Genomic DNA, 15,101 nt, shown 5'->3' on the forward strand with positions numbered 1-15,101 from the left:
AGATTTGGCTGCTTAACTTCTGAATGATTATCCATTTCCTATATACATGGAGTAACACACACAAAAAGCAGAAAATATTTTGTTTCTTACAAGTACAGTGGAGACTCAATATTCGAACTTAATTAATTCCAAATGGCTGTTTGAGTATCAAAAAGTCTCACTACCGTTACCTATAAATCAGGTAATTATTCTAACCTTAACAAAACCTTAAGTTTACAAAAATTTCTATGTAAATTTTTTTTATAATTTTGATTTGTACATACCATAAGTAAAGGCTGGTGATGGATAATGTAGAAGCGGGAAGAAGGATGGGGAGGAGGAGGGAGGTTATTCATCGGTACTACTGGTATCAGAATGGGACAACTGGTGGCGGCGGGAAGGGAGAGGCCAGAGTTTTGTTTACATTCGAGTACCAGATATCTTCATCACTAATAAGCCCCTTTGGTGCCATTGTAAGTTTCTAAATGAAAAACTACAGACAAAATGCAGGAGAATGTTATTCTCATGACCACAGCTGGACAATTGGTGGAGGGGGTGAGGGAGAGGCCAGGAGCCTTTGTTTACAATCACATGTGCAGACATTTGACTATCAGATATTTTTATTGAGTATTAAGTTGAACTTTTGAGTTCAAGTATTGATAAGTTCGACTATTAAGATGTTCAAGTATTGAGTCTCCAATTTATTAGCAAATTTCTGGATAACACAGATAGGTACGAGTATATAATGAGGCAGAATCTTAATGCAGTAATACTGCACACAGACTTACATATGATGAATGAATGGGCAAATAGAGGGCAAATTAAATCAAATATTAGTAAATGTAAAATACTCAGAGTTGATAGAGGAAATCCACATAATAGGTAGTGGAGACCAGGTCTAGTTGTTACATGGGTAAGTTGTTACAAGGTCATGATTTCGAACATAATGATGTGGATGGCGCGTGGGACTCAAGCCATTTAAAAGCCTTCTTCAAGCCATCACAATCACCAATGAGTGTTACACTGACAGACATTTGCAGCCAAAGGTGTGGCTTAAAAATGATTTTTTTAACAAGAAAAGTAATTTTTTGTTGCAAGTTAATCCTTAATTTACTAAACATGTGTGACATCATTGAAGTTGTCTGTACCCCACCAAGATGTACTTGAAGAGTTCTTTGACATGTGAATCATGCCATGGTTACCACACATTGTTAGTGCTGAACAAGTGGTTGTACACGAAAATGTATGATTGAAATTAATTGTTACAGTGTATCAAAGTATACAACAACTTAACTCATCATATTTTAGGGTAACACACCATGCCCAGAAATAACAAAAGGAAGACTAACAGAGGGAATATCCCTCCTGATGTCATGGAAAGAGTTGCTAGGGTAGTTTTGGTTGAAAATAAGTCGTTGCAGAATATTGCCAAAGATTTTGAAGTAGGTCTAATGCTTCTTGAAATCAATCTATTCACTGCACTAAAATTTGATGCAAGATTGATGTCAGTTGTACAAAAGAAAAGAAAAAGAGAAAGGAGAGCAGCTTCACAGTGTGCAAGATGTAGATTGGAAATGCATTGTATGGTCAGATTGGAACTCTAACAACTCCCTTCCAGGTGAAGAATGGGAAGAGTGTATGGTCTGTAAGGCCTGGGCACACACTGATTTCACCGATGGATGCCGGGACTGTCTCTGTGATCTGTGCAACAAGAAATTCATGGACAATGATGATTCAGACTAGATGATTGAGAAAGGAAATCAGCTGTCAAGCATACCAATAAACCACTTGAGGTGTTTCAAAGTTTCAAGGATTTGTTTAAATACACTTTTGAGTCAAATTTGCCACCAGGCATATCCATATAATGATTTTTGTTTTTTTTTCAATGTGATTGTAAGAGAAAATTAGCTGTAACAAATTATCCCAAGAGGTGTCACAATTTAACCCCTTGCCCAGACTTAGTTGGTAAGTTGACACCACCTCATTAACAGAAGTTGTACTACTTTCTGCAACAATGTTTTTTTTAATTTGAACAGTATTTTCAATAAATAGGCATTTTCTTAATTAGACAAGTAAACAAACTTCATCTCAATAAATTTTTTGTGCTGTGCACAAAAACAAAAAAAAAATTGTAACAACAAGACCCAGTCTCCTCTACAATGTAAAGTATGATGCTATGGTCAGATCAGGATAAGAATGATTTAGATATAGTTAACTTTGATACCTATCAAAAAACATGAAGCACAGATGCAAGAAATAAATCAATTGGTGTTCATCTTGAGAAGCATTCAAAATAGATGTCCTGAAGTTACATTAAAATTATATTAGATCAGATATGAAAAAGTTTCTTGGGTGGAAGCTGGAAAATATCTGTTTACTTATCAAGTTTGCTGAGGCTGAACTAATGGTTCATTTCTAAACATCCTGTGAAAAGTTTTGCAATTTCTATAAAAATATTCCGTGAACACATTAGTTTTCTTTCTTTTGTAAAAAAAGCAAATTAATACTAGCCTATGTTATCATGTATTCATTTATAATATAGCTGATCAAATTCCCATCTGATCTTTTAGAATATTCAATATTTCAGCACTTGTATAGTTCCATAAGTGCAAAAGACTGGACTGTCACTGTATATACTTTGTTTCTAGCAACATTTCTATTCAAATGATTTCTTAAGCCACTCAAAATAAAATAGGGCAACAAGATATACATAGAGAAACAGATAAATAAGTAGACAGAGACAGACATACATAGAACACAGAGAATAGTAATATACACACCTGACAACACTTGGGCTGCAGTCTGGGAGTGATGTAGGCCTGTAGTGTGCCATATTGTCCTTCAATGGTTCTGATCCGTACCTCCAAGCGAGTGGTGTTAGCTTGACATCGGTAAGTTGCCAGCAAGAAGTTTCCACTCTACAATAAAGGTTGTTAAGCAGTTAAAACACTTTCTCATCTCTATGTAAAACTGCCATTCAGTAATTTCAAATCTATGACAAACACACATTCTTTCTTTTACAGAGAAACCTTGGAGGTAAAACCAGTAAGGTTTCATTTGGCATTCTTGTATAACAAAACACATAACAAATGGTCATAACACATCAGGACAAGCTCCATGGTACTATTGAGGAAAGTTTTGAAAATGAAATAAAAAATACCAAATGCAACAAATATGTTTGTCTACTGTGCATGTACTATTAGTAAACCTTAGAGAAAGCAACTGGAAAGACAGAATGGAATGTGACTAACATGAAAGAGTTGATGGTGACATTATGTTGCTACCTGTCAGAAGTTTCTGACTCAGACTACATAACATGTCTTAAATCATTATAATATATCAATCCCATTACATGTCCTACTAGTTAATAGACGTAGCAACAACTCTTCCATCATTTGTTTTGTCACAATAACTATTAACCAACCACATAACACAACACCTATCATATTTGGTGGTGTATGGGTGAAGAGCTGCTTCCCTATTCTCACCACTCATCATACAGTAGTCTATCTTTTATTTTCTTCATCCTCATTCTTCAGTTTATATATTTGGTTCTTCTAGTCTAGCAACTACAAGTTTTCCTCTCATTTCTCTCTTAAAAATTATTGAATTCTCCCCTTGGTCATGCTGGCCATAGTCAACATTTAATATGTCACACTTACTACCAATTATGTACTTACTATCAGTATATTAGACAGAATGCAGTGATGGCCTGGGAGTGTGTTGATAAATTGGTGCAAGGCTATGAGTGGCTGATGTTTAATACTACTTCTACCCATCACTGTCCTGTATGCCTCTCACTTGGCTTCTTTTTCCTTCAACTCTAATGCTTATCTGTCAATCTTTCCCCTTTACTCTATTCTAGCATTTGCAGAGGCCATTGATGCCATATTACAATATACACACTCCTGAAGGATAGACTTATAGTTATATTTTACTATAACTGGTTTACAAAGTTAAAATCCAGTGTCAATCCCTACCATAAGCAACATCATTCCTAAAGGGGCTATCACACTGGCCTATGATATGTCTAACGCGGGCCATGGTTCTTGGTACGAAACCAGGAACACTATCACACACAAGCTGCCCGCGTTCTTGCTATGCTAGGCAAACGGCCCACCGACCAAGACAAAGCCTAATCAAAATAAACCAGAACAAAACCATGCCGCTTATATCTCAACCTGTGCTTTGTCCTGGAACTGCATTTGCACTTCCTCTTGTTGAAGAAAAGTAAGTAAAAAAAAACTAGAGAAAAGCTGAGACGTGTATGCACGACGGCAACTTTGGAGTCAGAGGTGGTTGCCATGAGCCCAAACTATCGACATGATATATATATATATATATATATATATATATATATATATATATATATATATATATATATATATATATATATATATATATATATATTTTATATTTCTAAATTGATGAAATATTATTTAATATTCCAATATGAAAAATTTTGTCACGTTCTTTTTAGTTCATGTAAAATGTTTTTATTACATATACTATATTTACTTTTCCATTGGGATAGCATATGGAGAACCGGGATGGATATGAAGCCATCCCAACTTGGTTCCGCTAATCCCGGGCAAGTTCCAGCTATCTGGAGCGGATGTTCCTGGTTCCGCGTATCATAGGCCAGTGTGATAGGGCCTTAATTCATTGTTAGCTGGAGTGTTGTCTTCCTTGAAAGTGCCAGGCAAAACTGCTGCACAATCCCCCAACAACATCCACAATGTGATGTGCTTCCACTTACTTTATAAGCATAACTCACTGCCATACCAGCAAGCATTCATACTTTCTTTTACAAACAAATTAAATCTTCAATCTCTTACAAACAAATTAAATTTTCAATCTCGTACAAACAAATTAAATCTTCAATCTCTTTTTTTTTTTTTTTACTTCAGCTAGTTTTCTCTATTGTTATATCTAGTGCTTTGTTGTTAAATAGAAAATTAGTTGGAATCTCAAGACTTGTTGTTGTTACATAACCACAAATAGTGACACAGAATGAAAAATAAATGAGATGAAAATAACCCTGGATAAAAAATGACAATCTGATGCACATAAGGTCACTCAACTGGTCATCCTCCACCTTCTCACTACCAGTCTCCTGTGCCTCTTGTGATGCCTCTCCATGCCTTATCATCTTTCTGTATGCATTCCTTTTCTTCTCCAACAAATAAAAAAAATACTTCAAGCATGTTATGCTATCAAGGTTTTTTGTTCTTATAATCATCACTCATGTCTCTTTTCCTTAATTTTTAACAAGATATGCCACAAAATCCCCACCCTCATGACATTTGTTCAAATATACAGAGATAACTGTTTATCTTTTTTTTCATTCACTTTCTATTCATAAGATTCACTGAACTCCTGGTTTATTCTTTGTTGCATACAAAGGGCCTCAGGTAACATACTGGGGGGAGGCAATGAAGGTGGATGAAAATGCTTCTCCAGATATAGGACCAAGGTTGCAACACATCTAAACTGCACACCCAATATTTTTTATTAGAACTCAAAAACATTCTCACTTCTCCTGAAGCCCTATGGGGGGAAACTACTCAAGAATAAAGTGTTCACCTACCAGCCTGTGATTCCTTAACCATCCTCCATATTTCTCATTAGACATGATTATGTGCATTGGTCAAATAGTGTCATTAGATCATTAGATGCAAATTTATGAGTTCAAAACACACTAGATGTGAAATCTTAATGTAGATTTTATAGAATAAAGTTAAGAAAAGCAATTACTTTACACAGATGGGTATACAGTACTATATGCATAAAATATCATTATCTTTTCACTATAAGAATATCTAAGATTTAGAGGCATAATTAAGTTGGAAATATTTCAAGAAATTACAATGAAAAAATGCTTGAATCACTCACGTCAGGGTCGCAGGTGCTGTAGCTCACAACAGCTGAGTTCTTCTCCACATCAAGTAGGTCAATGGGAACATCACTCTGCAGCAGCACATTGTCTATTGCTGTCTGCACCTCCAGGCTCAGCAGATATGATGCATCGCTACGATTCAAGGTCATCTACAAAAATACCAGACCAAACTTACAACATACTCTTTAGAGCAAAAAACTAAATAAAATAAAATAAATGAATAAATAAATAAAATAATAAAATAAAGGAAGGAAAGAAAGAAAGAAAGAAAAGAAAGAAAAAAAAAATAACAAAAGAAGCATGATAAAAGACAATTTCAAATACAGTGGCAATTTTATTTTGGTGTCTTGACACTCCTCTCGTCAGTTAATTGCATAAGAACAGGAAGAAATGGAAACAAGGTGGGTCTACCAGTGCAAAATATATAGGAGCAAAATGTCAGTGTGGAAGTAGAGGGTCCTGCAAATTAATGCAGTGCATAGGCAGGGAGGTGTGACATCAAGTTCAAAAGTTCAGAAAAAACAAGTCCTGAAAATATCAGTGCAAAATAACAAAGTATACGACACTGCAATTCAATATAAGAGAATGAAAACTGTCAATTTCAGAAAGCAATACAATATACCTTTAGGTAACAGATAAAACTGGTTAAAGTGAGATAGAAAAAAGAAGAACTACTTTTACTTGAATGAGTTATCCATCTTGAGTTACAGTTATTTAGCCTACCATGGCCAAGCTGAAAGTCATACTCAACAATACAAAATGACACACAATACATACAAAACAACACTGTATTTAGAGCATACCTTATCATTTATGGAAAAGAATGGAACTGCTGAGATGCCTGGGAAGGCACTCTGAGTGGCTGCCTGGTACTGGTCACGTTCTCTCAACACTCTCTGCTGCAGGTCATCAATCTCACCCCTTCAGTGTGACCATGAAAGACAATCAATTAAAAAGATCAGTATCCAAAAGTACCTCCACCTCAGTATTCAAACATTTAGAAAGGAATTACAAATCCCTATAAATACAAATAGAAAAAAAAAAATGAATATTGTTAAATACATCAAGGATAGAGAAGCCAAAGAAAGGCATGTTCACAAATATGTTCAGTAGGGAACGTGGTAATCAAAGTTGGATGAGAACACCAAAGCTTTCAAAAATTTATACTTCTGAGAGTCAAACATTAAATAATCTTGCAGTAGTCAAAGTATAATTCATAGAGCAGTCCAGTGTTCCAATACCTAATATGGTTGTCTCACAACCAAGTGGGTTTCAATCCCCCAGCTAGATGGAGAAAATTTCCACCCAATTATATCATTCCAGATGTTCAAGATGTAATTGATGCCTACATTTAAATAAGTACAATGGAGCTTATTTCATGCTTACACATGTATTCAAGGTTGTAAAGAAAATTTAAACAGCTTTGAAAACTGCCTAAGCAAGACTGATGAAACATCACCGAGATGTTGTTACAACTAACTGCAAGACTGTAGGGAAGGAAATTCTGAAGTCACAGTTCTTGTACCATGAGTGTTTTTGGCACAGAAATAGAGGACAAGATGAGAGGATATAGAAAAATAAATAAGTAAAATTGCATCAAATCAAGCATATATGCAAATTATGTGAAATAAAGAAATACTGTGATTCATAGAAGCAAATCAATATGCTTCAAATATGAATGTTATATTGTGCAATGTGAAAACTTCAAGTACAGTGGTGCTTCAGCTCCATCTGATGGAACAGGAAGTATACGAGAAGCAGTACAGTAAAGTGTTTACTGAGCAAAAACAAAACAAAAAGAAGCCACACACAATATTTCATGTCCTGTGTGGTGATAGTTTCTTGGTCTTTAGAATTCACAATGGATGCTAAATGTGCAACATTTGAAATATCCTCATAATCTTTTGGACCTACAGATCATTTCAAGGTTTCAGCAATGCTAAAAAATTCTATCCATCAATTTGGACATTTATATTTTATCATATACATACAACCATGTACCTAACACGTGATTCACTGATCTCCAGTTAACAATTCCCACAGGTAGACTGTTGAGCTGTATGGCGAAATTATTAAAATACATACACACAAATATAAGTGCATAATAAATCAACAGCTAAGCAAATGCCTAAATTACTGATCAACTTTTTTTAGATATCAACAAAATACTATTCAAGATTACTTTTGATAACTAAATAAAATATATTTTTTCTCAACAAGCTATAATGTTTAGGTTCAGCAGGAAATTTCTTTTCACTTGTTATTGTAAGATTCTATCAGTATAAGAGATCAAGATAATCACACTCACGCATTTAGATAAACATGAAAAATCTATCACTGTGAAATATGAATACTGTATCTCATTTAATGCAAAACATGGGCTTCTAGTTAAGATGATGGTTTTCAGTCACTGGTATTATTAGGTATATAACTAATATGGCAATGAAAGAAATCTTGATGTGATGTCTGCTTAATATTTCAAAAGCTCTAGCACATGCATCAATTCCTGTATTTTTTTAACATGACTTGCTGGTAAACAATAGTAAATAGTATATGAAATATTGTATCAAGCAAAAAACTGTGCAGAAGAAAAGAAATCAAACAAAAAATAAAAATGTGAGCTTGAATAGATGAGGTGGACCAGGTACCTCAGTTTCTCTATCTTGAGTTTTGAGTCCTGGGAAATCTGCACCACTCCTGACTCTGAGGTCATGTGGCGGTCCATAGGCTCTGTTGTGGCTCCAAAGACCCAGCCTGGTCAGCAGTGGTGAAGAATGAACTTTGAATTTTGACAGTGCTACACATCATAATTGCCTAGCGCATTGTTCCACTGCAACCCATGCTGTGCCGCATCATAGTGTAGCACAGCAATGCCCCAGTCCTTACATCTCTGGTAATGGTAGGATAAGCTCTGCTGTGGCAATACAATGTTTGCAGGACACACAACAATTTTTTTAATTGCACAGAAAATCTATAATGACAAGTTGTGAGCAAAGCAAGTTACGAGCAACCTTCCAAAATGTATCCCCCTTTTAACTCGAACACTTTCTATATGATAAAAATTCTTACTCTCTAATTGCCATTCTGCCTATCTCAGTTCCCATTTAAAAATATGCTTCTCAAGAAGCAGCTGCCGCATCTGCCAAAGAGAGTACTGTGCCTTAACGCCTCCTGTACTTATGCATTGAACTCTGCATAAGTGCAGGAGGTGTAATACAATCCCTGTCTCAGGTTTTCTAATTAGGTTGATATATGCATTCTTGTTGGCTTTAGTATACTTCTTTATTAGTTCCAACACTCTAAAATCAAAGTTTGGATAGGTGTTATATAGACTTCTGAGGTCAGTGGTATGAATTTTGTCCCAATCTGTGCTACAAAGATCCAAAGAACTAGTAACATATGAAAATGATGAATAAGTTCAAAATAATAAATGAAAGATTCATGACTGGCACTAAACAGTAACAATTCATTCTGACAAACATTGGCAGGGGAAAATGCTTCTTAGTTAAAAAAACGTCACACATCGAGAGAGAGAGAGAGAGAGAGAGAGAGAGAGAGAGAGAGAGAGAGAGAGAGAGAGAGAGAGAGAGAGAGAGAGAGAGAGAGAGAGAGAGAGAGAGAGAGAGAGAGAGAGAGAGAGAGAGAGAGAGAGAGAGAGAGAGAGAGAGGTGAGGAAAGGGTCTTTAACTGCCTTTGTGATGTAGCTTTTGTTTTATCTGACAGCAGTGTACACAGCGGAGCTTCTCCACTTTACTAAATGATTATGAAGATGATAATTATGGTGGTGATAATTATTATGATGAAGATGGCATAACTTCAATACAACTCACCTGTGTATGTTGATGCAACAATTTCATCATAACCAGCACTTCCGACAACTGCACCCTGTACTGAGGTCACACTTTCATTGCAAGCCTGGAAATAAAAAATTGTATAAAATACATAATTACAAACATTCCTTAAACACATATGTTGAAACCAGATAGGACAAAGAGTAACTATGCTTCAGAGTGGAGTTTACTTCAAAGACAAGTATACAAAATTTGTAGTGTTCAGTTATGGAAACCAGAATACATATTTGTAACTCATACTTTTCAATATGGACATTATTAGAATGACCTGATCAAATATGGAGAAACCCTCCAGTCCAGACCCTCAAACATGCACTTATAACCCATCTCTCATTTCCCTTGACCTACAGGAATCCATTCATCAAAAGCTCTCTTTTCACTGACCATCTATGATAATCATAGCCTTCCTGTTAGCTTTATACCTCACATCAGATCCATAGCTCTATATGGACAGAAAACCATTAACACATTCCTCTATTCACAGTAACACGTTTCACTCACTTTAATAATTAATCACCTCATGTAAAATTTCAAAATTGTTCAATCCCCTCCTATCATATGCATTCTTTATATAAATGGCCAAAGCATTTCTTTTCCTTTTGTCATATGCCTTTCACACACCTGTCTTCCAGAGAACAATTGATCTACGCACCATCTCCTTTTAAATTAGAAATATAAAACCTTCACCAAAATAAGAATACATTGACTGAATATAATTCTCTAACTTACCATGGAGAATCTGAGGGTTGGCTCTGCCTCATCTCCATCTTCATAGGAATAAACTTCTAGTGAACCATCATCTCTACCCACAATAAGATCCCGTATGCCATCCCCAGTCATGTCGTGATGGTCCATGCTGGTCACACCACCACGCCGAGAGGAGCCAACACTGCCTGACCCGCCACCATTCTCACTTACCCACCGATGAACTGCTGAGCCTCTGAAATAAAATTCAATGATTATCCCAAGGAAATTTGTATATTACAGTTATTCCTGAACAACGCAGTTCATGAGGGAATTTGTTGCATAGTTAACAAATTGTAACATTTCATGAACACACCTACTGATGTGATCCTTCTTTGCAGGTTCAGAGTGGAAAGGGGTGATGTCTGTATAATAATCTGGTACAGCACTAAATCATGTAAATTCAGCACCAGATTATGTTTCACCAGAAGGCATTTAAACAGTCATACATGAGATGTATTGCAGTGACAGAAACCAGTAATTTATCAAATGTAAGATGATGAAAAATCTAATGATTAACTAACTGGATTTCTCTTTACCTCTTTCTTCAAACAAAACTACGTGAACAAGTGATCTCCAATATACAAAAGGGTTAGGTTCCTGAAAACCCTTTCATATAGCAAAAATTCGTAAAGCAAATAACTAAAGCAATACAAAAATAGGGGTTATGTTCCTAGACATAAGATTTTTCAGTCTAAACAGTACTGTATTCACCCTATTAAAGTACAAAAAGAAATAAATATGGTAGCATGCATGATTTTTCTGCAGGCAACGAACCTTAAACATTTTCCAACATGAGTGATTAGGTATTTCCAGCAAACTGTCCTGCACTGTAACCCACAGGCTCTACCGCATAATTGTAACTGAACAGCAACCCTGCATTAGTTATCTCATGTCTGCACGATTCACAGACAATGGGCTGCCAAGAATGTCCCCTTTACCCTAATAAATTTGTTATTAATCAATAACAATGAACCTTATACACACTAAAGTATACCACTTTCAGTAAGAAATTTATGCAAAAATGATGAAAAATGTGGATTGTAGGCAGACTGGCGGAGCAGATAGTGGGAATGGGAGCGTTTGTTTATGTTGCTGTTGTAGAAGCACCCACTGCACATCTCTGGCACCACAGGTGAGCCAAGCGGGGAATTTAAAAATTCATAAACTCAAAGCAAGTTCATATAAGCAGACAAGGGGTAGTAAAACGGATTTTGTATGAGCAAAAATTTGTGAAGCAAGTTTTCGTATAGCGAGGATCACCTATACTTAGTCACATGCCCATCCTTCATTCAAAATTAAATACAGAGACTCCCTACATTAGCCTTGAAGTCCCTGTCTGAGGAAAGGACCATGAATTTACCAAGGTCAGATTGTTCTTTTGGTATCAATAAGTGTCTTGACACACTGCCTCAACTTTCTCCTCTTCACCTTCTGATTCATTCACAGATTTAGATCTAATTCCCTCACTCACACTGAGGGCTTCTAATTTTGTTACTGCACATCTGTACAACCAAATGCTTTGCCTGGTCCCTGGAGGGTATATTGCATATAAAAAAAAATGCAATTTCAGTTTCAGAAATAGCTCCCAGTAGGTAACCCTTGGCTGAGCATCTTTATTATTTCATGAGACTTTTCTTCATCAGATCCACCGTTTTACAATATTTAGTATATTTTTACTTCTTAGTCTGTGACTGAAGGTCTCTGCCTTGCAACTAGCACAATCATCACCTTACCACTACAGATTCAGCTCAAGCATGTAAAATGAACAAATTATATGACATAAATCACTTTAGCTACAAGATAGCCAGTTTTGGTTTACCCCATGAAACTCAACAGTGACTATAAAACCAAGATGTATTATTAAAACTTGACAAAACAATGATACTGTATTATAACATGTTCTACTCATGCATGCTACTTTCAGTAATCAATAATGGAATGCTAAAATATATTATTACATTAAGTAAGAAAAATTCTCATGGACATGATAGTGTGATCATAATGCAGATAAACTACAGTAGAGCCTACTGCACTTTATAGTGATGCGAGTTGATGGGAGTAACAGACAAGAAGAGAGTGAATGGCATTATAAAGCAACAAAGTCAGCAAGAAAATAGTTGCTAAACAAAATAATATTACTCCTGCAAAGCTATTCATTACAGTGTTATATTTCAAGAAATTTAAAGAATTTTTTAATAGGAGGCTAAAAAATGTCTGAAGAGTATCAAATTACTTTTAGATTTGATGATAATCTGATGAGTCAGTGAATAAATGAACTATATAAGATAACTTTGCCACTACAATGATAAAAGTCAGAGTAGGTTTGAAACCAGATATAAAAAAAAAACAAAGCTGATGTCCAACAGTTAAATACTAAACCATAAAACTGAAACAGAAGATGAAATATGTATATAGTTATAACCCAAACAACAATTAACACAATTCCACATAAGGTACATTTCCAGCCAATTATTTATTTTCTTTATAGTTGACATTAAAGCAGTGTGTGATATCATTGGAATTAAGAGTGTAATAAGGTACTATATCAGAACAAAGAAAAGACATAGGATTAAATAACTCACCTGCCCAGCTGCACAAGACCAATCTTCCCATCTGAGGTACCATACAGGAGTTGGTCACCATTTTCTCCTCCATCATTGTAGAAGAGTTGGAGGCAAGTGGAGGGAGAGGGTAGCTCCACTGAATACAGGACATCTGAGTCCCTCATCACTCTTAGCAGGCGGTCCTCACAAGCCAACACAGGCACCAAGTTTTTCATCTGTGTATTTTGATGGTGTTGTCACACAAGAATATAAAGCATAATTTACAAAACATGCAGTAAGTGTAATATTATGCCTAAATGAAAATATCAATTTTTTTTATTAATACACTGTGTAAAATACTTGTATAAATGTTTCCAAATCCTATTTTCTATATTTGCTTATTTATACAAGTATTCACCTAGTTGTGTGTGTGCATGTGAATGTGTATATCTGTATCTAGCTGTAGTGTATAAGACTTGTACTCTCTTTGTATTGATAATCAGTCAATTTTTCTTTCAATTCATGCTTACTCCTTACCTCTGTTATCTCTTCTAGCCATTTCCAAGTATGTATCTAGATATTTCTAAGGAAATTGCTATATTTTTTGTCATCTTTCTTAACATTTTCTTGCATCATCTTTGATATTCAGTCTCTTTGTTTCCTCTATGATATATTTTTAACAATTTTGCTATCTTGTTCATTCATTAACCTGTGAAAAAGATAATGTTCTGCACTTATATATTTTCTTCAAATGTTAGTATGGATTTCCATTTTAATCTTTTATCATACATTACATTTTATAATGTTGAAACTGTCTTACAGCTATTCTTTCCAGTTTTGTAATGTATGATATTCTATTTCAAATGAAGGGAATACATATATCCAGCAAATTGATATTTGAATATAATCATTGTTGTGATTATTTCCATTTTCTCTTTCTTCAGAATGTAAAAAGCCATTTCTATTGTCTTCAATATCCTTCATGTATCTCTAAATATGGTGTACAGGCTTTTCTGGTGGCAAATTGTCTTGTATCAAATTGTAAGATTCTTTATTCACACTTGCTATAATTTCCTAATATGTATGTCCACATGGGTCTGTGTCCATTCTTCCCAAGTTGCATCACATGACACTGTGCAATGAGTTCCATTTTCTATTTCATACCCTATTCATATACTATTTAAATAATTTTCCAGATCTTTGCAATCTTGACAGTTTCTTCTCATTTTTGATAATTGTGTCATCTGTAGATTCCTACCGGCATATTATTTACATACACATACATATCTACTAACAGTGGTGTTCCTCAGGGTTCTGTACTGTTACCAACTCTCTTTCTATTATTCATTAACGATCTTCTTAATCAAACTTCTTGCCCTATCCAATTCCCATGCTGATGATAACATCCTACACTTTTCCAGTATCAACTTCCACGCTGATGATACAACCCTATACTTTCCAACGTCTTTTCAGAGATGACCAACCCTTCAGGAAGTCAACAGATCACGCAGGAACACCACAGAACGCCTGATTTTTATCTTTCTAAGATTTATGATTGGGGCAGAGGAAACTTAGTAGTGTTCAATATCTCAAAAACTCAATTCCTCTATCTATCAATGTGATACAACTTTCCAGACAACTATCCCCTCTTCTTGAATGACACTTGCCTGTCCTCATCTTCTACACTGAATATCCTCATTCTGTACTTTACTAAACTAGAAACTTCACATCTCATATCTTGCTAAAACTGCTTCTATGAAGTTAGGCATTCTGAGGCATCTCCACCCCTCCAACTACTAACTCTGTACAAGAGGCCTTATCCGTCCTTGTAAGGATTACTCTTCGCATGTTTTTGGGTAATGGGCGTGGAGGGGGAGGGGTTCCACTCACACAGATATATTAGAAAAGGTGGAATCAAAAGGTTTTTCTCTCATCAACTCCTCTCCTCTGACTGACTGTTTTCAGCCTCTTTCTCAATGCTGGAATGTTGCATCCCTTGCTAGCTTTTATCACTCACTATCTTCATGATAACTGAATGCTTCTCCTCCTGCAGCCTTGCAGCACAAGGCTTTCTTCTTCCTC

The 15,101-nt window shown here is 35.5% G+C and overlaps 1 protein-coding gene across 1 annotated transcript in view; it reads right to left on the bottom strand.

Moving 5' to 3' along the window:
• LOC123505176 (Bardet-Biedl syndrome 7 protein homolog) overlaps nt 1–15,101 on the bottom strand; it is a 36,526-nt gene that overhangs the window by 7,534 nt on the left and 13,891 nt on the right. Inside the window, exons 6-14 of the mRNA XM_045256338.1 lie at nt 13,059–13,255; nt 10,459–10,669; nt 9,709–9,793; nt 8,527–8,632; nt 6,682–6,799; nt 5,875–6,027; nt 2,760–2,897; nt 1,585–1,680; nt 481–554 (exon numbers count right to left, since the gene is read on the bottom strand). Coding sequence (XP_045112273.1) covers nt 481–554; nt 1,585–1,680; nt 2,760–2,897; nt 5,875–6,027; nt 6,682–6,799; nt 8,527–8,632; nt 9,709–9,793; nt 10,459–10,669; nt 13,059–13,255 — 1,178 coding nt within the window. The remainder of the gene's footprint in view (nt 1–480; nt 555–1,584; nt 1,681–2,759; nt 2,898–5,874; nt 6,028–6,681; nt 6,800–8,526; nt 8,633–9,708; nt 9,794–10,458; nt 10,670–13,058; nt 13,256–15,101) is intronic.

This window comes from Portunus trituberculatus, chromosome 17, assembly GCF_017591435.1.
Source record: "Portunus trituberculatus isolate SZX2019 chromosome 17, ASM1759143v1, whole genome shotgun sequence".
Taxonomy (NCBI): Eukaryota; Metazoa; Arthropoda; class Malacostraca; order Decapoda; family Portunidae; genus Portunus; species Portunus trituberculatus.